The sequence below is a fragment of the Hermetia illucens genome, chromosome 4 (assembly GCF_905115235.1).
Source record: "Hermetia illucens chromosome 4, iHerIll2.2.curated.20191125, whole genome shotgun sequence".
In the NCBI taxonomy this organism is placed as follows: Eukaryota; Metazoa; Arthropoda; class Insecta; order Diptera; family Stratiomyidae; genus Hermetia; species Hermetia illucens.
In genome coordinates, this window is record NC_051852.1 from 2,743,700 (window position 1) to 2,769,938 (window position 26,239).

A 26,239-nucleotide genomic window follows, 5' to 3' on the forward strand; every position below is an offset into this window, starting at 1 on the left:
TTGAGAAAAGAACATAAAAGCGTATTGTACCGTTTTGAAGAGATTATTCACGAAGGGGGCTAACAATTTGGACGTTACGAAACATTTTTCTTAGGAAGGAGATTCAAACCAATCATCCATCTTGTCCTTGTTAGTGCGCCTAAAGCCGCAAACAATTATAGAATTCTTCTTGTTGTCGGCTACCATCAGATGCTTGAGTGCATATCACAGGTGAGGTTCGAGAAGCCCTCATTGAGTTGGATCTATATAAGGGAGCGAATAATATACCCGTACAACTTCTGTCCTGCTCCCAGGGCAGTGTCCAGAAAAAGGGGTCAGCCGATCTAAGAATTTTGGGATAAAAAAATTCTCCGATTGATGCTACCCGAATTTCCTCACTCCTAAAATAAAAGCAAGTCCAAAGCTTGATGTTCCACTTTAATTTACAATTACTTTGTTAAGTATAGTGGAATTCGCATGAAACTTTCCACTATTGCGCAAATGTAAATTTGCAAAATAATCTTGAGATGAAGTGAGTGGTCTTCCTACGAAATATGAATTTATCGAATGATATCGTTTTTTTAGATACATAGGATTATTTTTATTTTAAGATATTAGTCCGGTCTTCTCTGATAAGAAAGAAAGACCGGTAAAATGTTAAACATTATAAAAGAAAAGGTTGTCACTCTATATAAAAGTAAGGCAAGAAGGTTTCAAGGAGTTCCGACGCAATATATTTCAGAATCACCAAGGTTTGCAGCACTTGAGCTGCAGGTAGTCACTTGCGACACAAAGAAGGCACAAGACTAAGCACAGACACATTAAGATATAATATGAAGGAAAGGATAACAAACACTACTCGTTAAGGTAAAGTAGGAATGAGGCAATGAAATACTTGTTTTTTTTTTGGGGAAAAACCAGGTGACAAGCGAAGTTAAGGAGCTAATACTATCTCTACGCACTTAATCAAAAGCGCAGTTTGATACTACCATAGCCATTTCATAGGGGACCCTTGAGTTGAGTTAAAGTAATTGAGGTATCTGAATTTATCATGGCCCAGCATTATTTTCACCGAGGAATTAAGAATATGATGGGAGCTATCAAGGTGTTTTAGAGTAAATAGCGGGAGGAAGAGAAGGGGATGATTTGAGTAGTGTAGTGTAAGGACCAATCTGCCAAAGCTTAACGTACCCAAGCTCGAGTCGCCCTCGTACTTGTCAGTAATTCTCTGACCGGTTTACCCAGATGGTAAATCAGCATTTTAAAAGATATATTTAAAAATTAATCTTGGAACCGCGGCGGCGCGTTTAATGTGCAGCAACGCAAGGTTTTTATTATCAGTGATCCTTAAAAAAATTCGGTTGCAGCCCCAGCAGTTATTGGACGATGTATCAGCCGGAGGCGTTGCATGAAATAATACAGGAGTGCCTTCATGGTGTAAGGAATTTGGGAATTTTGGTAGAGACCTGACAACCCTTATGCTAATGAGAAAACTGGAAAAAAAACACCCTCACTTAATAAGAGCAATCGTTTGCAAATCTGAAGTAGTTACAATCATTGGCAAAATGCCTCCAGTTCTTAAAAACTCGATTTAAGTCTCTGGAAACTCTGAGAACCCGAAATACCAAATTAGGTGACAACAGGGGAAAACTAATAAATGGAAGAATGGCAGTCACCACCATTAGCTTGTGTATTAAAACGCACATCACCCCTACATAGCAGAGACCCGTTGAACAATAGAACAAGCTTCTAAGAAAATCGCAAGGTAAGTTTAAGCACATTGTCAGAAGCCGATTGGGTTCCCCATGCGCCCCAGATGACAGACTTTAGCTTCCTATCAAACTAAGTGATATGTCCCTACCCCTAACGTTCATTGGGACACTTTGTGAACCCACAGTCTGGAGCCCCATTAGCTGGTCGGGGACACAAGTACCAACTAACTGGAGTACCTACTTCGGTTTTTCTTGTTCCATTGAGGCCGGGCCTGTAAGTGATGTAAATACTCCTGAGTTTACCCTTTTCAAAGTGTATGCTGAATGGCCTTAAACTACTGTCACAGGTTGTGTGCTATCGGCCTCCGAGAGTGCGCTAATGGATCGATGCACTAGAAAAAGGTCAGGTCAGGACAGGGTATCGTAGTAAATTCTTCGAAAGTTGGAACAATCTTCGTCTCATCGAATATACATTTCAAGTCGTGTTGATACAAGGGAAAGCAAGTTGGATCACTTTAGAATTTTTTGTGTACAGGCGACTATATGTGTAACCCCGAAAGAGGGGTTCGTATTTATACTTCCAGTGATAAGGAAAGAACTATTGGAAATTTGCACGCGGATGGCAGACAATAGCCCTTAAGCAATTCATGATCGTCTCTGGACGCCGCATGTTGAAAATCGGTTAATTCGGATCTAAGCTTCGGCGAGCAAATTTTTAAGATTTTGTGTAAAACAAAACCTTATTGAAATCGGTTTACTGTCTGTCTGTCCTTCTGTCTCTCTGTCTGTCTGTCTGTCACACGCATTTTCCTCGGAGACTGTAGCAGCGATTCACACCAAATTTGATGGAAAGGTGAGTACTGTGAACGCTCACGCATACAGTGAGTTACAAAATTCTAAGCCGAATTTAGGGGGGAGGTCCCCATACATTTTTTGGGGTTTTATTGAAATATAGTCATGCGGGGTATCAAATGAAAGGTCTTTATTAGTACTTTTCGAAGCCGGTCTTAGTTTTGACATTTGTTGGAAAGCCGGGGAGTTCGGGGGGTCGAAAGTGAGTATTTATTTAACGGGACCAATCTCAGAAACCGCTCAACCGAAAAATCGGGGACTTACTGTGAGAGACACTATAGAATTAAACTCAATACGATTAAAAGAACCACATGTGTGAGAGCCCAAGTTTTTCAGATCACGTTCTTCCAGATGTTGGACAGTGTGGCCCTACGGCCATAGTAGCATACTGGACGAAGTACAACAAAAGCTTCGCCTATTATCAATGGACTACGCCAGGCACAAGTTACGCTTGAAAAGGAAATTTCTTATAAACTTTTCAACCAAGGTAGGTTCGTGACATGCTGCCAGGTTATGACACAGTATTTTTCACTGACGGATCAAAGATGTTCTGTGGAGCGGTGTGGATTTTTCTCGTACACAAGCAGAGTATTTGAGTCGTACGGCTTTCCGGTTGTCAGTGGCCTTCCTTTGGGTTGTCGGTCATAGGAATATGGAGGGGAATGAGGAGGCTGACGGATTGTCTAGCCAGGACAGGAGGACGCATTCGGTGCCTCACTAGTATTGCCTTGGAATTGAGATGGTAGGGGCACACCAGCTGCGCTAATTCGGGGAGGATATGGCCCTCCTATAACAAGAGCCGATCACGAATGCATTGGGTCAGACGCGTGTAAAGGTGTACAAGATTGCGGCGGTTTGTCTAGGGCTCTGGCCTATAGGCGGCGACATGATCGCAAGACTCGGTATAACCTACAATTCGTATTGCCAAAGTTGTGGAGATGAGGAAGAAATCCACACGCACTTCCTTCGTCATTGTTCAGCTCTGCGCCTTGCATCGCATACTAGTCTGAAAGAGATCTGATTGACCGGTGAGGTAAGTGTTATTTTTAGTCAGTTCTATGGGTTTTTTTTGGGAGTAGCGTTGGTGAATGCGTTTAGGCATAGAGTGTTGGAATCCTGCAATAGTACCCCGTGGACTACTAACTAAAAACCTATCTGTCGGCCTAGCCCTCCTGGTCTCCGGGCTTTGGGAGCTTTCTTTCCTTCAGTCCCAGCTTTCATAAGAGAAAGTGTCTATGCGTTTACGCATAGAGTGTTGGAATCCTGCAATAATACGCCGTCGGACTACTAACTAAAAACCTATCTGTCGGCCTAGCGCTTCTGGTCTCCGGGCTTTGGGAGTTTTCTTTCCTTCAGTCCCACCTTTCACAAGAGGAAGTTTTCAGCGTCGTCCCCCAAACTATTGCAGAATACATAATAAGGAGATCGCGCCTTACCAATCTTGTGCAGGTAAGACTGAAAAACTCCATGCCCACCCAGAAGTTAGGTAAGGAAGTAATCAATTTCACTGTGTGTTCGGTTCAGCCACGGATCTAAATTGTCAATGAACCGCACTGTCCATTTGCTTCTTGTCTCATTTTGGCAAGAGAGCTGCCACTCGGTAAGGATTCGTTGACTTTCTTCACAGACAACCACCTCTCTTAACTTTTTTCCCTTGCGGGATCACTCCCGCGATCACTATCACGGCCGGTTCTGAGACAATGTGCTCACGCTCCTCAACAATGGTATCGGGAGCTCCTAGAAAGCTTTCATGGATATAAGCTGGACATGTGATGGCGGGACTTAGGAGAGTACTCCTATCCCCATTTTGGAAATGTGTTTTGCACTTTGGAAAGCCGAGTTGTAGTAGATACGAATCTGATGTTGGGTTGGTCCTGACGACTACAGCAAGGCGCCCTCTCTTGACCTAAGAGCCCGTTACTGATCGAATTCTGACTGATTTTGGTCCAGCAATTATAAGTACATTAAGTACAAAAAAAAGATAGATCGCAAAGCTCCCCGTTTCTGTATTTGAGCAAAACACTTGCTATGCACCTCCTTGTCAAAGGCATCAGCCCATACCTCCACGCCATAGAGCAGAAAGGGCTGCTTTGTTCCCATAAGAATACGTTTCCTAGTAGGTATAGAGCCCCTAATATTCGCCTTTAGTCGACTTAAGGTCGAGACTTCAGTTGCAGCTCTGTCCGCTGCTGCTTTAATTTGCTCGAAGAAGCTCATCTTCGAGTCCAGAATTAAGCCAAGGTATTTAACAGCTGGTTTTGACTCTAGGGTCGGGATTCTATTTCTGATCAAGATGATTGCTTTGATTTTTTTTCCAGCGCAAGGCTGAAGCCATGACCAGTCATCCATCCACTTACCCGTCGTATCAATATGCCAAGTCTGCTTTGCGCCTGTTTAACAGTGCATCCAACAACAAGGGCCGCAAAGTCGTCTGCATAGCCGACCAGGCGCGACTTTTCGGGCATATCGAGTCTCAGCAGATTATCGTAGGAAGCGTTAAAAAGGTTCGACCCTAGGATGGATCCTTGTGTTATTCCCGACGTGATTTCCATCCTCCTCTGGCCCTCTTGCATCTCATAGAACAGGGAGCGGTTTTTCAAGAGCAAGAGATAACATGGCACGTGTAATGAGTTTTCTAATGTAATAAGCATATCTATCCATCTTACGGGATTAAAGGCATTTTTGACATGAGCGTTATGAGGAGCATTATCTGTCCACATCGGTGGCTGTATGCCTCGGCTCTCTCTATTGTGAACCCGAACTGCTTTGGGGATAAGTCCTCGGCAGCGCGGATCCCTTCAGCAAGTCTACTCCTCATGAGCTTTTCAAGCACTTTCCCGGCCGTGTCAAACATTCACAGTGGTTGGTATGCAGACGGCAGCTCTGACTCTCCTTTTTCTTTGCTGATCAGCGCAAGTCTCGCTATCTTACAGCCACAAGAAAAAATGCCTTCCTTCAAGCAAGCGTTGAACGTCCTGAGCAGCAAGTCTGGCAATTGGCGGAACACCAGTCTGTAAACTTCGGCCAGGATAAATGCAGCAGGTTGGCTCTGAAGATCTGATCCCGTCCCTTGCTTCTCTTTGGACTTAGGAACTTAAGACCTCAAAAGGTAGTCTCCTTGAAGGTAAGCAAGTTCTGTATGCCACAAAGGAGTGAACAGGATCCGTTTTCTTCCGTATTTTATTTCCAAACCGGAACGAACTTAGTATTGGACAATATCACGTTTTGTGAATGACAAAATGATCGAAAAGTTCAACTGGTAGCGTTACGCTACCTGTCGTCCTTCGTGAAGTAGCCAAAATTTCAGGAATCATTAACGTTATCACACTTTGTAGGCAGTAATCATCCTCCAGTAGAAACTCCCTGGTGACGAAGTCAGAGTTCATTTGGAGTTATATTTCGCTCGGATACATATCGCACTCCTGGAGACGCACGAGCATGGTTTCCATTCCTAAAGCGGGCACGCGCAGCCAAGAGTGCACGAAGGCCTTGCGACTAATTAGCGTCACCGCCTCCGTGTTTAAGACCCTGGACATCCACACTATCATGAAGGGAAGATCTCAGTATGCCTCCCTCAAACACAAATTTACAGAAATCACTCCTCATAAGGTGTGATAAGAGTACAATTATTAACGAAGAGTAAACTCCAGTTATTTATTGCCCTCAGGACGAGGTGAAAGCAACAATCTTAACCTCTACTTAAAACTACGGGAGCCAGAGAAGTTCAAGGGACCAAGCTGTTGTGCGTTAAAACTTTCACAAATTCCAGGAATCAGGGAATGGAAATAGAGTTCGAGCTCCACGAAGGGCACGTTGAAAATATTAGGTTGTTGCAAATGAAATGTCGGATTTTTCAATGAAGTGAAGTTAGTTATGATTTTAATGTTTAAAACTGCCGCAAGGTGACTCTGGTGGTATGGGATAATTGAGTATAAATAGTCGTTCGTTCGATCAAGGAGCCATTTCAGTTTCAATCGTCATTGAAGAAACTCAAAGAAAAAAGCATGGAAGGGAGTCAAAAACGTCTACTTTTTCTATATGAATTTAAACTTGGTCATAACGCAGCGGAGGCAACCAGAAACATTTGCAGAGCATTTGGAGCTGACGCAGCAAACGAACGAACGACACAGCGGTGGTTCGAAAAATTCCGATCAGGCGACATGACCCTTCAAAGTGAACCTCGTGGACACCCAGGACCATCGATCGACAACGACGAGTTTCGTTTGATGGTGGAATCTGATCCCCGATCATCGATTCGTGACATTGCAGAGAAAATAGGCGTACACTATTCGACAGTATCTCGGCACGTAAGTGTTGTAAAACAGCTTGGAAAGGTGAAGAAGCTTGATAAGTGGGTTCCGCATGAACTCAACGAGCAAAACATGGCGCTGCGAATGGAAATATCCAGTTCTCTACTCAACCGCAACAGGAACAATCCCTTTTTGCGCAGAATAGTGACATGCGATGAAAAGTGGATATTGTACGACAACCGTCGCAGATCAGCGCAATGGCTAGATGCCGATCAGCCTCCACAACACATGCCAAAACCGAGCCTTCACCCGAAGAAGGTAATGGTAACTGTTTGGTGGTCTGCATCTGGAATTATTCATTATTCGTTTTTGGAGCGTGGTGAAACAATTAATGTAGAGAAATATTGTGCCCAACTTGATGAAATGCACGAGAAATTACGTGTTCAGCGGCCTAGATTGGTCAACAGAGATGAAGTGATACTGCTCCATGATAACGCCCGACCTCATGTTTCCAGAATGACGGTCTAAAAATTAAATGAATTACGATATGAGACTCTTCCTCATCCACCATATTCACCCGACCTCTCGCCAACCGACTACCACTTTTTTAAGCATTTGGATCACTTTTTGGCGGGGAAACAATTCAGCAATGAAGTAGCTGTCAAAAGTGCCTTTGAAGAATTTCTTAGCTCTAGAAATCCAGACTTTTACGAAACTGGAATAAATGCCCTTGTATCTCGTTGGAAGAAGTGCATTGAAGCTGCTGGTTCTTATTTTGACTAATAAAATTAATTTTCATAAAAGTTATAGTTTTTTGAAATTTTACTCAAATATCCGACAATATCAAATATCTGCTTTGTCTGTATTATAAGGCGCAGGACGGCAAGTGATGTCGTTAGAGGCGGAGTATTCTATCGAACCCGAGGAAAGTTTAAAAAATGCACATAAATCCAGATAGGTTCTACGCTGTTGTTAGAAGGGGAGATTCAGAAAGTGGACGCGGAAGGGGTAGTACACAGGAGGAACATTTTTCTTAAAGAAGAGGGAACCGGTGAAACCAGTTTGCGTCGTTGGCAAGGGCAAGACAATCGCAGTTACGGGAGAGTGATTAGATCCCGGAGCAATACTCGAGGGTGTATCTCATGAGCGCGTTGAAGAGAGTTAAGGAGGGTATTGAGTTCAAATCAGAGGAAGAACGAAGTATAAACCCCGAAAATTTTGCTGCTCGATTAGTGACTTGCATGCAATGACTGTTGTAGCGGAGCTTATTGTCGAAAGTGACTCCGGGTATTGAGCGTATGATGTGATAAGCAATGTCTGTTAAGAGAGTAAAAAAAGGAGGGAGGTAGGATTTAAGGGCGTAACACATCGAGTGACACTTTTTGACGTTTAGCGCTCAACCAATAGCAGGGCACCAGCGAATCAGAATGACTATGTTTGATAGAAGAGAGGCGCAGTCTATAGGAAAGAAGCTTAAAATCGTCGACATAGAGAAAGTAAGGAGGAGGGAAGGTCATTGATAAAAAATAAAAAAAAATAAAGGGTCCAAAATAGATCCCTGTGGTACTCCGGAGGAGGAGAAGTAGGAACGGAATGTACAGTCGTCAAAATAGATGCGGCAGGATCGGTTCGAAAGATAAGAGGGAAGCCATGAAATAAGTAATATGGAAACGCTAGAGACGAGAGTTTGGACAGAAGTGTCTTGTGATTTACAGTATCGAAGGCTTTAGCAAAGTCAATGTTGACAACTATGCACTTCCTGTCCTGAATTTAGACATTTGGTGACAAAGTTAGTGAAGTCTATCAGGTTGGAGGCAGTGGACCGATGCTTAACAAAACCGCGTTGTTCTTTCAGGTGAGGTATTTTGAGGTGACCCAAAGTGGGCGGACAACCTGGCTGACGTACAGTTCCAAGATTTTGGAGCTGGAGGAGAGGAGCTAATATAAGCAATATACCCTCTCGTATAGGGTGTAGGTTTCAAGATATAAACTCGGCATAAATTCAAACAAAACGGAGCTGACGATATTTACCATTAAGCCAGGGATAATTAAATTTGACTTCGTGCGATGAAATGGACAAAGATTGGCACTTTTCTCTAATGGAAAGTGTTTGGGGGCTAAGATAAATTAGAGACGGAATTTAGAACTGAGAATCTCTGTTATGCCCGCAAAAAGGCTTTTGGAAGAACTCTTCAGCCAATGATGGTTCTGCACACAGTTGTATGTTAGTTCGCCTCATCCTAACATACAGCCCTGGCTGGCACTGATCACGAAATACAATAGAATCAAACTTAATCCGATTAAAACAACTGGGCTGTAGGTGATACTAGGACTCTGGAGTGCTACCTGGCAGATGCCTTCAATGTAGTTTTACACGTCCTTCCGGATTTTCAAATTAAATACGCTGTAGTGTGTAGTGCTGTTAGATGACGTGCATCCGGATGTTCGATGGCGGCTACAATACCATTCTAGATAACGTACAGCGGAGCTGCTAGCATTCTCAAAGGATTAGGTTAAATGCAAGCCGATCTTGCAGAGGAATTCTGTGGTAGGCTTTTCAACCAGGGGAGGGGGGGGGGGAGCGATTTGTTGCCAGGTTATGACAGCATTTTTCAGCAACGGATGTTTTTGATGTTCTGTGAAGCGTCGCAGGGCTTTTCTCGGACATGTGCAGTGTAGCTAAACCATACCACTAGATTCGCCAGTGTATTCCAGGTGGAGGTACTGGCAATACTGGAAGCCTAGCAACAGCTAGAGCATGATATGAGCCTCGATCGTAACATAGTAATTTTGGCTGACAGTCAAGCGGCGGTTAAGACTTTATACTCTATGTTGACATCCTCCAGGCTAGTGGGGCAGTGCAAGGATACACGGTGCAGACTGAGCGGCATGTTTAAAGTCACCGTTTTTTTGGGTTTCCGGTCATAAATGCATGGAAGGGGCGGGGGCGGGCTGACGGTTTGTCTAGGGGGCAGGTGGGGCATTCGGCGTCTCACTAGCAGCTATTAAGGGCGGAATCTACTCGCACTACAGTCGCTAAATTCGGATGGTAAAGGCACATCACCTGGGCTAGACTGGGAAGGATTTAGTCCTCCTATAACAAGGTCCGGTCGCGAGTGCTTTTGGGGTAGACGAATGTAGATGTGTACAAGATTATGGTGGTTTGCATGGGGCATAATGTCCCCAGACTCGGCATAACTTACAATTCGCATTGCCAATGTTGCGGAGATGAAGAACTAGTCCTCAGAGACTATCTTAACGACTGCCCAATTTTAAATAAAACCAGGCTGCGGTCACTATATATGTATGTAGGCATGATTCGTTGGGCACCAGGAACAGATGTGATTGGACGGTGGGGGAGCTACTATTTTTCGTAGATGCTACGAGCTAGCTCACAAAATTTAGGCCGGCTGGATTTTACTCTCTCTGACTTTCGCGCAACTGTTAAGGTATTAGGAGTTTGCGGCATCAAAAGGAGGCGGCACAACGCTAATTGGACTCAACACTGACTACTGACACCTACTTGCCTCGAAGTACAAGTGGGAAAAGGGGATTGTATGGATGCCCTGCACTCAGAGAAGTGAAAACAGGCATATTTTGTTTTTTTGTTCCTCAAGTGGAAAGTGTAATGGAATTATTTGGATTAGGGTGGTCAAACAACCAGACTGAGTGTCCAAAGACGACCTAGAGGGAGGAGCTATCCAAAAACCTAAAAGAAATTGGCTAAGTGACCGTGAAGGTCTGCCAGAAAATACTGAAGCTCCATTAAAGTGCTCGGTTGACACGTTCTTGTACCCTCCTGTGCTAGTCAGGCATGGGATTGTGGCGGGGTCCTTTGAGCGCTTCAATTTCTCGTGTATAATTTCTACAAAATCAACGTGTCTATACCGGTTCGTGGGTCCGCACCGGAACTAAAAATAATCAAACGAACAAGGGAACGGTTCGATCACGCGCTTGGAGCCCTGAGTCTCCGGTCCCGAAGGGGAAAGGAGGAAAATCCACAGTGGATCACAGCCTCAATCATTGCTTGCAGGGTTAAGGAGGAGGAGAAAAGGAAGTCCTCAAATTAAAGAATAGAATGCATGGTATGTGTATTCAAGCGAAAAATTTCATAATGCTAGGCATTACAATAATCGATAATGCAGATAAAATATATAATAAATTCAGAGAAGCAACAAGAAGAGAAAATTGCGCGACAAGAACTGAAGTTCGCTGAACCCTAAAGTCACAATGTCGAAGGAAAATTCCTTAATTTTCGTGAAATTCTGCTCGTGCACGCGCTACTCGCGGACGAAGCTATAAGTTTTCCAAGTTATTCAGTGAGCACGGTGTCGCTTAAGCATTAAATACATTAACAAACTAAACAATCGGTCAATGATACAGTCCAGCCATTACTCCTTCGTGAACAGTATTTCTTTGGAATCGAAAAGAAAATCAACAAAAACTCTTTGAGTCGAAACCAGCACAGCGTCTCCTCTATGGCGAATGCAAAACTCTTCCCAATCTATGAGTAATTTCCCAAGTGCCTACCCTCGATGTCACAGACTGTAAATGGCTATGCTATTTAAATTTTTCACTCGACAAAAACAAAAATTTGGTGCTTTCACCTCACTCGGTGCTAACTTTGAAAGTTTTCAGACTGTAAAATCTACCAAAATTCAGAGAAAACTGAATTAACTCTGGAAAGTCCTCGGAGCAACAATCTTTTTAAATAAAATTTTTTGATTGAAAAAGGAAAAGTGCGGAAAACCAAAAGCAATCCTCTTATTCGATGTGAATTCGTTCTCCATTTTATTGTGACACGCCTAGAAATCCTAGATCTCAATTCAACTCAACTCCAACACAAAAGATGATAACCCAACGGCTCCTTAGCGATCCCAAATAAAATCTGCTTTTACTATAATTTAGTGGTTTTGATTCTTCCGGACAATGTCCAACGAATCCCCATCCCCATCCAATAACTTTCACCTCTCCGTGAAGTTATCTAAAAGAAATACGAGATGTTTACAAAATAGAAACAAAAAGGAAAATGCGTGCGAAGTGATGATAATCTTTCAATAACATTTCTCAATTTCGATCCACCGCGGTCAAGATCCTTCTCCTAAGTTTGTCAGTACAAAGATCAGAACTATCAACACGCCTGAAATCTGAGTCAAAAATGTTCTGCCCATCAGCTGTCTCTCAATTAACCGCTCCCGCTAAACTTGGCCTTGAACTCCTCGAGTTTATGTTGCCAGCAGCATGCGTAGCAGCGTTGACGGATGCGGCATATCAAGCGTCTGATCAAGGACTTTTCGGAAATCACATTTGAATACTTTTTAGTCTAAATCTCGCCTCATGCCCTAGCAAATAGAGCAGAAAGGCATTAATATTGCGGTGAAATGAAGATCCCTCCGACCTCAGGAAGCTGAAGAGCCATAACTACTGACAGTTGGCAGTTGGGCATCAAAACTGCAAAGAAGTGATATTGGTTAGATTATTGTAGGAAAATTGGAACCACTAGCGAGATACACTTCTTTGATGAGATGCAGTAAGATTCTGTCTTGGTCCTTCCCTAAAAAGTCAGAAGGCTTCTAGACGGAGTCTTTTGATGAGATTCTGGAACCGATAGTTCATACGTACCTCTCCGCCAATGAGGACCTACTGTGAGAAATACAATAGAATTAAACTTAACAAGATTAAAAGAACCGTGTGATAGATGCTACTTGGGCTCTTCAGTCTTACCTGGCAGATGCCTCTGTCCTCTTACACATCCCCCATGGACTTCCAAATTAAATACGTTGTAGTATGCAGTGCTATCAGATCACGTGCATCCGGATATTGGAAAGCGAGGCCTTACGGATATAATGTAACATATTAGACGAAATACACCGACACATTCGAGTTGAAAAGCCCAGAGTGCACGCTGGACATCCACTTGAAGGTGATTGTGAAGAAGGCGTCAGTTTCCAAGTCTCAGCACGTCTACCTCAAAGACAAATCCAAAGCGTTTGTTCGTCAAGAGGAGGAGCAAGGTTGTCCTAAGTTGGCTTCCTGGATATAAAGGAAGTTTTCAAAAATGTTAGTTCCAAAGCCATAGGAGAGGCTCTAGCCAGGTTGGAGTGGTGTCTTACGTCTGTATCCATGCTAAGATACAGAATTAACTAATCTGATTTGGGAGGTAGCCGCAGGAAACCGAATCTCACCTTCCACCGCTAAATGGACAAAGATCGCTAATGAAAAGCATATGGGTTTGATCCTTGATCCTATGCTAAATTGGAGGCTAAATTTAGAACTGAAAGTTAAAGGAGGTGGAGGAGATTAAGAGGATTATTTATCATGAAATAGGGTCTTCGAGTAAGGATTGTGCTTTGGATGTACATAGTAATGGTTCATCTCATCCTAACGTGCAATTCGATTATGCGTTGGCTGGCACTGGGCAAAAAATATAATATAATTAAAACATCCAATTAATACCACTAAAAGAGGGCTCAGTAGGTGTTACTACGTGTCTGCGGTCCCGCTCGGCATTCAGTGTTTGACTAGCGAATCTGTCCTCTGTCGTCTGTCCTCTGTTCTCTGTTCTCTGTCCTCTGTCCTCTGTCCTCTGTCCTCTGTCCTCTGTCCTCTGTCCTCTGTCATCTGTCCTCTGTCCTCTGTCTTCTGTCCTCTGTCCTCTGTCCTCTGTCCTCTGTCCTCTGTACTCTGTCCTCTGTCCTCTGCCTTCTGTCCTCTGTACTCTGTCTTCTGTCCTCGCACTACAGTTGCTAAATTCGGATGGTAAAGGCACACCACCTGCGCTAAATTGGGAGGGATTTGGGTCTCCTATAATAAGGCCCGGTTGTGAGTGTTTTCGGGGTAGACGAATGTAGGTGCCTACAAGATTATGGTGGTTTGCATGGGGCATCATGTCCTCAGACTCGGCATAACCTACAATTCGCATTGCCAATGCTGCGAAGATGAAGAAGTAATCGCCAGGGATTTGTTCACGACTGCTCAACTCTAGTTAAAGCCAAGCGGCGGTCACTATGTAAACGATTCGTCGGGCACCTCAAACAGAGTTGATTGAAGGTTGGTGGAGCTACTAATTTTCGTAAATGTTACGAGCTGTCTCTTAAGACGTCGGCCGGCTGGATTATACTCTTCTTGACTTTCTCGCAGCTGTTATAGTGTTAGGAGTTTGTGGCATCAAAACGAGGTAGCACAGCGCTAATTGGACTCCACACCGACTACCGACACCTGGAAGTGCAAGTGAAAAAAGGGGATTGTATGGATGCCCTGTACTGCAGAAAGGAGTGAAAACAACCATTTTCGGTTTTTTGTTCCTCCAGTACAAAGTGTAATGTAATCATCTGGATTAGGTTGGTCAAACCACCAGCCCTGAGCTATCCCAAAACCTAAAAGAAATTGGCTAAGTGACCGTGAAGGCCTGCCCGCAAATACTGAAGCTCCATTAAAGTGCTCAGTTGGCATGCTTTTGCACGCTACTATGCTTTCCAGGCTCGGGATTGTGGCGGGGTCCTTTGAGCCCTTCAATTTTTCATGTACCATTTCTACATAATCAACGTGTCTATACCGATGCGTGGGTCCACATCGGACCTAAAAATAACCAAACGAACAAGGGAATTCGCGACGGTTTAACGAGATAAACCAGGAAAATAAAAAAGAACGACTCAACTGCGCAGTGAGTCTCCGGTCCTGAGGGGGAGGGGGGAAATCCATGATGGATCACAGCCTCAATCATTGGTTAGGGGGTCAAGGAGGGGGAGAAAACGAAGTTCTCAAATTAGTATATGTATATGTATTCAGGCCAAAAATTTCAAAGTGCTAGTGCCATTACAATCATCGATGCAGATAAAATATATATAAATTCAGAGAAGCAACAAGAAGAGAAAATTAGCGCAAATTCAAGGCCAGGGTGGTAAGATGGCTAGTGTAAATTCTCCGGTGAAGAATAAAAAACACTGCGGACAAACACGACGGCTGTCCTGATGAACGGCGAGAACTGACGTTCACTGAAGACTACAGTCACAATGCCAAAAGAAAATTCCTTAATTTTCGTAAAATTCTGTTCATACATGCGCTACTCGCGGGCAGCTCGATTACCGGACAGAGCAATAAGATTCCCAAGTTATTGAGTGAGCTCGGAGTCGCTTAAATATTAAATACATTAACTGCAATCGGCCAATGATACAGTCCAGCCAACACTACTTCGCGAACAATATTTCTTCGGAATCTTGCAATAATTCACAAAAATCGAAAAGAAAATCAACAAAAAAAATTAGAGTCGAAACTACCATAGCGTCTCTTCTACGCCGAAGGCAAAACTCTACCCAAACTATGAGTAATTTCCCAAGTGCCTACCCTCGATTTCACACAATTTCAAGCGAAACTGACGCAGGAGGGAAACATTCAGTTTAGCCAGGGTGCCTTTAATCCAACCCCAGTTGGCTGACATCCAGAGTCAGTACCGCGCAGCACTTACCGGCGGTCGATGTCTCCCTGATAGTTGCAATGGCATTGACCGCGGACAGCGCTCTGCGAATCTCATACTGCCGCTCCGATAGACTACCAGCTATCTTGATGAACGGAAGCAGCCTGTTGTATACCACACTTTTCCACATCTTCCCCACAGTGTCTAAAACCAGATAGGGTGGCATGAATTGCAGGTGGTTTTTGGGGCTTCGGTAACAGAACGAACCTGTGCTTTTTCCACTGAAAGGGAAACACTCCTTCAACCAGGCACGATTCAAATGTGTTTATGAACCATGCGGGCCAGATTTTAGCACCCAACTTCAGGGCTTTGTTCGGAATCCCATCCAATCCAGGAGCCTTATTGTCCCCAATTTGTTTCTAGATCTCCCGTAGTTCCTCCTCGGTCAACTCGAGGATTGAGCAGACGTTCTGTTGAACCATTGGATGAAGTCCACTTTCTTCCTGTTGTGGGAAATGGATTGCGAAATAACCCATCTTATGAAAGCTTTGAATATATTAGTTATTTTTGGGCTTAGTAGGAAAGGCGTTTACGCAAGGAATATTAGACATCCGCAACCATACACCGCCGGGAACTACCAACTTAACACCTCCCTGTTGTCAGAGACCTACACTAGAAGCGATACATAACCCTCCTGCTCTCCTACCTCAGGGAGCGTTCAAGTCAGTAAATACCTCTCACGAACGGAAAGGAAAAGAGCAAGGCCATCCGGCCCCTCCACCGTCCAAGCTCTACTTTCATGGCAGGAAGAAAAACTACATTCGTGTTACGAAATATAGTTCCATCTGAGAACTGTCAACGTCTCTGATTCGCTTATCAACGAGAAACTTTCTCAAGACTAAGGTACAGGTATAATTCCAACTAGTGGATCAAACCTACTTGCTTGGATGTCTCGGGGTCACCACTCCCTCCATCGTTATCGACTTGCTAAATATCACTGACATCTTCCAAGGCAAATATTAGTGGCCTAAATCAATATGTTCGGTTAAATTATTTGTGGCTGCTAGCTACGACTTTTGCCAGTTTGCCATGACTGTCAGCCTCTTTTCCATGATTTCCTTTCAATGCCTGTTCAGTAGCTGGGCTACAGTTGTTCAGTTGTTACTAATGGCAATCTGTAGTTACCAAAATCCCCTTTTTTTGAGTCAATTACAATATGGCGCCCAATGTGGGTGTGTTTGAAAAGGATCACAAAATTTAACCAAAATACAGGATACAATTTCTAATTATCCTTATTGATTTTTTATATTAACTTGTCTGCTTTTTAATATTTATAATAATTTAAAAAGGACGACTAGCAGTTTCGCTAGGGTAGTGGAACACATTACGTGTAATTTTGGTTCAGGAATTGACAGCGGCCGAGATCGATTGGGAAGAAACTTTTTCCCATTAAATGTACGACTTCCGGTTTCACCCCCAGGAAGAAGCAGCACATCAGACCCTGGCTCAAATCTGCCCTGCGAACAGTGTGATTGAAATGGTTACAAGGTCTCCCTTATATAAATTGTAACCAGGACAAAATCTGCCTAGCAAAATGTCGGCCTATGTAAGCTGAACCTAATCAAAATTTCTGTTTGGAATCATCATCAAGTGGATCGTGGACTCAGGACTCCTGAAATTGTGGTAAATAATTTTTACGCCGTTTTGAGGCCATGAACTTCTCTGTTTTGAACTAGCACTGCCTCGCTGTTTCGTTCAGAGTAGAGGCACCAATAGGGCAGATGTAGGACAGCTTCTAATGAGTTCTCATTGCCCTAGACGTCACCTTTCGCCATCTTCATTCAAAAGGTTTGGGTATTCGGATCAATAAGAGTTCGTGGTCTAAACAGCGGGAGGAATATAACATTGGCCCTATATATTACCAAGTGGATGCGGACTCAGTACTCCCCCAATCCACATCAATGAAGCCTGAGCTAAATTCTACCACACGCCCTGTTATTTCGGGGTTAAGAATACACTCAAAGTCTTTCCCGCTTGTTATAAGAGGTGACTAAAAGGGATGGAAATTTGTGGGCTAGTAAAATGCAAACTTTGAAACTTTATTGCTATCGAAACGCCAAGGACTGACGTCACGTCAAGGGTTTTTGATTATCAAAAATAGCCTAGGATTGGTTTCTGGAAATTACGCACGCTCCTCGACAATAGCAATGAAAGCCCTCAGGACGCTTGTTTTCTCCAACTCAAGTGGGAATTCCAACGAATATAAGTTGGATATTCTGAACTCGAGCGAAGTAATATGGTGAGAGAATACTCATCTACCCCTTGCGGCAATGTGCCTTTGTACCAGCAATAGCAGAGTAAGCCGTCTCAGAATATCGATTACCATCGGGCTGTCACAAAAAATGCTCTTTTCTCGGGTGCTACACAGATCGTCATCCACAGCATTATAAGGTTTAGGTGACAGCAGGGCTTAATGATCTCCTCGCAGAGTGATTTATCGCTGCATCTGCAGTTACTGCAGAAGTACTACTTCCACTCCTCCTTGGGAAACCGAGACGATGACACCTTTTCTCAAAACTCCTTGACTACGATGATGACATCTATTTGCTCTTACAATGGGTCATGAGTGTTCACTAAAAAGCTTTGGATTTGGAAAGAGGTGCAAGTAGAATTGGACTGAAGATAAACACCAGCAAAACCAAGGTTGTAAGCCTGACAAGTGATCGCATTCTCTCTATCTGCATAATCTGCATAACGCATCTACCAATTTGTATATCTAGGAAGCGTGGTTTCTGCCGACCGTGGCACAGAACTGTCATCCCAAAACCAAGAACACATTGAGACTGCTCTGCATTGCTGTATGGGAGTAATCCATGAGGAGTGAACCTTCATGTAACTCAAAACTCTAAGCGTTCATGAACACCTGTCGTATCATTGTAACACTGTAAATGGATTTTTCGCGATTCAAATTTTCCACTCGACAAAGACAAAAATTTTGTACTTTCACCACGCTCGGTTGCTAAATTTAAAAGTTTCAAGGCTATAAAATCCATCAAAATTCAGTGAAAACTGCACGAAAGAATTAACTATGGAAAAGTCCTCCAAGCCACAATCTCTTGAAATAAAATTTCCTTGATTGAAAAAAGGAAATCGCGGGGAACCAAAAGCAATTCTCCCGTTCGATGCCAATCCGTTCTCTTTTCTATAGAACTCTAGAAATCCGAGAGCCTAACTCATCCGAGAGCCCAACTCAACTCAACTTCAAGACAAAGGATGATGACCTAACTGCCCCCTGGCGATCTGAAATAAAATTACGTTTTACAGCAATTTAGTGGTTTCGATCCTTCCGGACAATGTGCAACGAATATCAGATGTTGCAAGAGATGCGATGGACAGGGATCGGTTTCCTGGAGAAGAGCCACTACACCATATATTATAGCGGTCATCCAGTAAACCATGTGCTCGGAGTAGGTTTCTTAGTCAGCCAAAAAATGAAACCCGCTGTTATCGGCTATGCACTCTGCCCTTGCGAGGCAAGTTTAGAAATATAAGCCTCATAAACGTTCACGCCCCTACAGAGGAGACTACAGAGTCGGAGAAGGATACCTTCTACGAGGCAGTAGAACGAACCCTCGAAGCCTGTCCTAGAAATGATATCAAAATCATACTTGGGGATTTTAACAGCCAAGTAGGGAAGGAGCCCGTATTCAGGCGATACGTTGGCTCCCATAGCTTACACGAAAAAACAAATGATAACGGACTACGGGTTATTCAATTAGCAGGGTCACACGAAATGGTTGTTGGAAGCACCTGGTTTGCGGGGAAAGCGCTCCACAAACATACGTGGGCCTCTCCAGACGGGGCCATTTTCAACCAAATTGATCACGTGTTGATCGAACGCCGCCACCTCTCAGCCTTGATGAATGTCAGAACATATAGGGGGGCCAATATAGACTCGGATCACTATCTCGTTCGCATGGTGCTCCGAGCTCAAATAACAACACCACTTAGAATCCCCTCTGACAATCAAATGACAGTGAACACTGAAGCCATCCACAACACAACCCTCGGCGACGCCTATAAAAGGGAAATGGATGCCGCAATAACCGCAGTCAACAGAGGACCTGGAGATGAAGCATCAACAAATGATATTCACAATCACCTGAAGAACGTTATCATGGATACGGGCCAAAGATACTTGACCCCAGCCGCAAAAGGAGTCGAAACGGCTGGTTTGACGATGAATGTAAGCTATAAACGGAACGGAAGAATGCCGCATACCGAGTAATGTTGCATTCTCAAAGAACGCGGGCACGCGCAGAGACTTATCACGAACTCCGTCGAGCGGAGAAGCGACTTCACAGGCGGAAAAGGAAGCCTGGGAGAACCAACAAGTCTGTGAACTAGAAAAGTACAGGGAGGAACGCACCAGGCGCGGAAGTTTTACCAACAAGTCACCAGGATGAAGCCTTATACACCTCCATGCTCATCCTGCCGAGACAAAGAGGAAAATCTGATTTCCGACAGAATGGGCATATTAGAGCGATGGGTTGAGTACTTTGATGAGCTACTGAACAACCAGAACATCGGGGAGTTAGAGGTCCCGCCAACTGAAGACAACGGACCAATACTGCCACCACCAAGTTTAGGAGAAACAGTCTGTGCAATTCATTGGCTAAAAAATCATAAGTCGCCAGGAGCCGATGGAATTACAGCCGAAATGGTTGAATATGTAGGCGACCAGTTACACCAAGTGGTTCATCAACTTGTGCTCAAGGTATGGGACAGCGAATCAATGCCTAACGATTGGCAACGAGAGATTATCTGTCTCATACATAAAAAGGGAGATATCACACAGTGCACCAATTATAGAGGTATCACGTTGCTGAGTACCATCTATAAGATATTCTCCACTATCTTGCTAGGCCGGATAGCCGCATACGCCCAGAACATCATTGACCCATACCAAAGAGGCTTCACTCCAGGCAAATCAGCAATAGATCAGATTTTCTCTCTGCAGCAAGCGATGGAAAAACTGTTGGAATATGGACAACAGTTGCACCATCTTTTCATCGACTTTAAAATCGCCTATGATAGCATAGCCAGGGTAAAACTGTACACGGCCATGAGAGAATTCGGTATCCCGATGAAATTAATAAGACTGACAAGGCTGACCCTGACCAATGTGCGAGGCCAGATAAAAGCAGCAGGATCACTCTCAAGACCATTCGACATCAACAACGGTCTACGACAAGGGGATGCCCTGTCATGCGTCCTCTTTAACCTGGCCCTTGAGAAGGTGATCCGTGATGCTGAGGTAAATGCAAGAGGTACGATCCTCTTCAAGTCCACCCAACAACTGGCCTGTACTGACGATATCGACATCATGGGGAGAACCACCCGAGACGTACAAACTGCCTTCATCCAGATTGAACAGGCGGCGCGAGATCTTGGGATGCACATCAATGAAGGCAAGACAAGTATATGGTGGCAACGTCAGCACCGAAGACGAATCAACTAACAACATCAAATCGCACTGGTCAAACACAAACACGAAGAAGAATAAGGATAGGAGAATACAACTTTGAGACCTCGGCGCAAAACCGGGATGTCTGGAGTTCCTTATTAAGGCAGGCCTAGACCGGATACCGGTTGTTGCGCCGTTGATGATGATAAAATAGAAACAAAAAAGGAAAAGCGCCTGAAATGACAACCTCTCAATAAAATTTCGTTATTTGGATCCACAGCGGTCAAATTCCCTCGCCTAAGTTTGTCGGTACAAAGAACAGAATTATCAACGCGCCTGAAATCTGAGTCAAAAATGGTCTGCCCATCCATCAGCTGTCTCTCAATTAGCCGGTCCCGGTAAACTTGGTCTTGAACTCCTGCAGTTTATGTTGCCAGCAGCATACCAGCATACCTAGCAGCGTTGACGGAAGCGGCATATCAATGAATACAAGGTATAGAAATAATATTCACAATTTTATTGTCGTTATTCTTTGAAGTACATACAAAACATCACATTACATTGTATTCATTTTGTCGCCCCTAACTGTAACCAGCCGCTGGTCCTAGTTGCCTCTTTGTACTCTTAACAATTAAGCAATGCTTCTAATCAAATGACGTCATTTTAATACACATTGTCTGTTACTAGCACAAAACTTAAAAATTATAAAACACTAAACACTTACTTAAGCCTAGATAATTCTGAGGATTACAAAAGTTATCCATATAAAACGTACGCTTGTTATTACTCGTTTAAGAGATTGATGAAAAGTATCTTGTATAAACGAACTATACAGATTTTCATCTATTATTTACCATAAGATAACAATTAAAAAAGATATAAATACAAGTGTAACACTGAGGTTCGAAAATAAAAGATAAAAGTAACGTTAAAGACTCATTAAGTCCTAAATTGCAGTTTTAGATTTTTACAGGATGCTGTACACATCAGGATGACCTGAACTACTACTAGATGACATCAGGAATGATACTCGTATTTAATGGCCATGCATGATTTCGATTTGTTACAATTTTTCGAAGTTTTCTTTTTCTGGTATTTGACTTCCTAAAATATCATTCGTCCCTTTACAGTCTGCTGCTCTCCAGTGGTTTGAACGTTTCCGGCGTGGGAATAGGTTTTCCGTTCCGATGTTGATGTCGGTGCCCGTTCAAAGTGGCCAAATGTCCTGATCCGGTTTCATCGGCGAATGTTGAATTGTCGTGTCCAAAGTCCCGTGAAATGGTGTTAAGACTGTGCTTTGGCACTGGTGATTTTGGTTTCTCTTCTTGTTTTGGTTCCATCACGAACATGGTGATGAAGAATAGAATGGAACCTGAAATTGTTGAAAGGTTTTGGTTAGAAGGTATCGTTGGATAAATCAAGGCAAATAATAGTGAACAACGTTACTTACTGACTCCATAGAATCCAGCATAGAAGATCATAATCGATCCTCGATATCCAATAGCCTTAGCGACTGGGTCAACCAAAATTGGAAGGTTGCCTCCAATGTTGTTCATCACAAACAAGAATACACCAATGGTAGTTGATCGTACTTGGACTGGAACAATTTCTACAACAACAGCGAATACGATTCCAAACCACATTTCAGCGAAGAAGTAGCTCAGTCCGAGGGTGATCATAGCCCAAAGAGGGTCGAAATAAACTGATCCGAATGCAGGCGGTGTTGAGATCAGTTGACTGAGAGCGAGAACAAGAACTCGCGATTTGATTCCCATCTTAGCTACAATTTTATCAGATACTATTCCTCCAACCACGACTCCAATACTTCCAATACCAATGGTTACGGCGAACAACCACCATCCTAAATCAACGTCTGGGAAATATGTGTTATAGTACAAATCAGCATTGTAGGCGAAAGTCATGCCTCCGCAATGTCGAATGGACGCGGCAATCATAAGAAGGATCATTCTTGGTTGTGTTAAGACTTTCCAGAGGGAGATTTCCTGGCTAGACTTGTTTTCATTTTGTTCGCCAATTGCTTGTCTTTCTGGTTCTTTCAGGGTTGTCCCGGTTAATATTCCAAAAAGCACGGCCAAAACACCAGTTCCGTAGTAACATACACGCCATCCCAAATCCCATAAATTTAATTTGGTAATGTAACGTCCAACTGGGAAAGCGATACCATATCCACCGTAAATTCCCCAATTGAAGATGGCCATGACTAAGGCTCGTTTATCTTCAGGGAATATATCGGACATGATGCCTTGTGCCAATGGATTGCATCCTGATTCACTGTGAAAGGAAAATAATGAGAGGTGGAGGGTTAATGATTAGATTCGAAAATGTACTATTAAAGGTGAATTTGATTAAGAGGTCTTAATGATCTGAAGGGGACATCACGCAGTGCAGTAATTATAAAGGTATCACGCCTGTGTGGAGTTGCCAAATCTCCCATCAGGCACGTCCCTTCGTGCTCCATGCTCGGCGAATGTAGCATGGCCATGCACATGCACGCATCCGAAGATGTGCCGGGTAGGTGGGAAGTAGACGCCCACCCGTGGATAAAAATTGGCTATAGGAAGGATACCCAGAAACAAAACCAAACATGGAGGAGCAGAAGAAGAATGAAGTCACGGTGCAGGGCTTCGAAAACCCAGTACCGGCGGTTTTTGGGAGTGAGCAAGCGGGCTCCCGGCCGTCGATATCCAACCACCGCAGTGCCTCAGTAGTGGGAACCTTGGCTACTGTGGCATCTAATGTTACAAACGTACGGGAGGGACTTGAACTGGCTCCAGTGACGGACTCGTTCAGAAGGAGCTCGATTCTTCGCAGATCCCATCCTACATGGGCACAAGCCCCCACGATCGCTACCCCCAGTGGGAAGCGTATACCGGGAGTCTTCGATGGAGAAGAATCGCTGACGCCGAACCACCCGAGCGATGTTTTGGGCAATGATCAGTCTGGAGCTGCCTTTACTGCCCTCGGTAAAAAGATCATGGAGCTGTGTGAGGTTATAAAGGAGCGCAGGAACATGCACCCAAATATAAGGGCCATGATAAGAAGCATCCGTTTGGCGTACGGCAAGGCGAGATGAACGAGTAAGGAAGTCGCCGATTGGAAAAGTGAACCAGGCAACTCAAATAACGCCGGTTCAAAACACAAAAGGGGAGAAACCGAAGAAGAGGCTGCGCGAGAAGCTGACTGACTCAACAGGCCAGCAAACCGCGAAAAGAAAAAAAGGACTCAACTTCCAAAAAGGCGGAGTTCATAAAAACTACGTCTGAAGCTGCCAGTGAAAATATTGCAGCGGCTACCTCGAGAAAAGGGATCGAACCTTCAAAGGCGGATGCGGAAGCTTGGAGGCAGGTAGAACAGCGGAAAAGAAATGATCGGAGGAAGATAAGACCGGAGGTGATTATCATTTCCAAACGAGGCGAAGGGTCATATGCCGACATTTTCAGGAAAGTGAAGGCAGACCCTGAACTCACCAATTTGGGAGACAATGTCAGTCGCATTAGATGGTCTCAGAAGGGAGATCTTATGTTGGCGCTTAAGAAATCCAAGGATGTAACCGCGGACAAATTCTTGAGCCAAATCGGCAAGACTTTAGGACAGGAAGCCGACATAAGAGCTAGCAGGCCGGAGATGACTATAACCTGCAAAGACATAGATGAAATCACGACGAAGGAGGAGGTTCGCGAAGCGTTGGAGAAGCAGCTCGATCTTGCCGGACTAAGGAAAGCCTATGGGGGAACACAAACCGCCATCATCAGCCTACCAACGGAGAACGTACTCAAACTGTTAGCAGCAGGGAGAGTGAGAATAGGCTGGGTTATGTGTCGCCTTAGGGAACAGGTGGCGTTAAAACGGTGCTTTAGATGCCTTGGCTTTGGTCACACTGCGAAGGCATGCACTAGTCCAAATGACAGGTCAAAGCTATGCAGAAGATGCGGAGTGGAAGGGCATATCAGCAAGGACTGCGGAGCTAACCCAAATTTTTTACTGTATAAAGGAAAGGAGGGTGTGGATCAGCGGTGCCCGGAATACAGGAGAGCCCTTAGCACAAATCGCAGATGAGGTTGATACAAATCAACCTCTACCACTGCGAGGCGGCGCAGGATCTACTCTCGGAAACCATCCGCGAGAAAAACATCGATGTGGCCATAATAAATGAACCATATCGAAACCACGGTGGTAGCGTTTGGGTCAAAGACCAAACGGCCCAAGCAGCACTATGGACTTGTGGAGAACAAGCCAAGAGAAAGTGAAGGGCGTCTACATCTACAGCTGCTATGCTCTACCCAGCACTACACTCGTTGAGTATGAGCGGATGCTTGCCGCTCTTGTTTTGGATGCAAGAGGACGTTGGCCGATCATAATAGCGGGCGATTTCAATGCGTGGGCTCTTGAATGGGGCAGCCGGACAACTAATATGAGGGGACGTGTTCTCCTCGAAGCATTCGCGGAGCTGGACGTGGTACTGGCGGATGTTGGGTCTTCGTACACTTTCCGGGGAAGGGGCCTGGGGTCTATAGTGGACCTGACGTACGTGAGTGCCACTTTAGCCAGTAGGGTCACTTGGCATGTCAGTGAGGACTATACTCACAGCGATCACAAGGCAATCTGCATAGAGATCAAGGGCGGATCGAGCTCGAAAAAGAGTTTTCGCAGAATACCGGGTGGTATACTCGGCTGGACAGTGAAAGCTTTCGAGGGGGACGCGCACACAAGCAATTGCATGGCCGCCTAAAGGAAACCATTCGGATGAGCAAAAAGAACTGCTTCAAAGAGCTGTGTGACCATACCGACATAAACCCTTGGGGCGACGCTTCCAGAGTGGTGATGAAAAGGCTGCGGAAATCACCTCAGGTGATCTGTCCGCGCCTCCTGAAACAGATTGTTACCAATCTGTTCCCTCACCACGAAAATAGGGAAAGACAAATGGTTGTCCAGCTAAATGACGGCATAATACCGCCTGCAACTGTGGAGGAGCTGCGGGAAATATGGGGTAGGTTCGGTGACAACAAGGCCACAGGTTTGGAAGGCATCCCCAACCGAGCTTTGAAACTGGCAGTGAAGACTAGGCCCGACCTTTTCGCCAGCACCTTCGTGGCGTGCCTAAAAGAAGGAAATTCCCTGCTCAGTGGAAAAAGTCGGTGTTTCTTCCCAAGCCTGGCAAGCCACCTGGAAACGCAGCATCGTATCGTCCTATCTGCCTGTTGGATACAATGGGGAAGATGATGGAGAGAGTCATCTACAACAGACTCCTGCCCATCGTCGAAGCCATCAATGGTTTGTCGGGACGTCAGTTTGGTTTCCGACGCGCCCACTCTACGGTGGACGCAATTAACATGGTGGTAAACCTGGCAAAAGGTGCACTGATTTCTGGCGGCTGCTGTGCCTTGGTGGCGTTGGATGTGAAAAACGCATTCAACTCGGCCAAATGGAATAGAATTAAAGGGGCGTTGGCTGACATAAGTGTCCCCGGATATTGTGCTGCTGTGCCTTGGTGGCGTTGGATGTGAAAAACGCATTCAACTCGGCCAAATGGAATAGAATTAAAGGG

At 44.4% G+C, this 26,239-nt stretch overlaps 1 protein-coding gene across 1 annotated transcript in view; it reads right to left on the minus strand.

Annotated features, from left to right (window-relative positions):
• Positions 1–21,169: 21,169 nt before the first annotated feature.
• LOC119655042 (putative metabolite transport protein HI_1104) overlaps positions 21,170–26,239 on the minus strand; it is a 74,667-nt gene continuing 69,597 nt past the window's right edge. The window contains exons 4-5 of the mRNA XM_038060723.1: positions 22,124–22,965; positions 21,170–22,045 (exon numbers count right to left, since the gene is read on the minus strand). Of these exons, the coding sequence (XP_037916651.1) occupies positions 21,798–22,045; positions 22,124–22,965 (1,090 nt within the window). The 3' untranslated portion in view covers positions 21,170–21,797. The remainder of the gene's footprint in view (positions 22,046–22,123; positions 22,966–26,239) is intronic.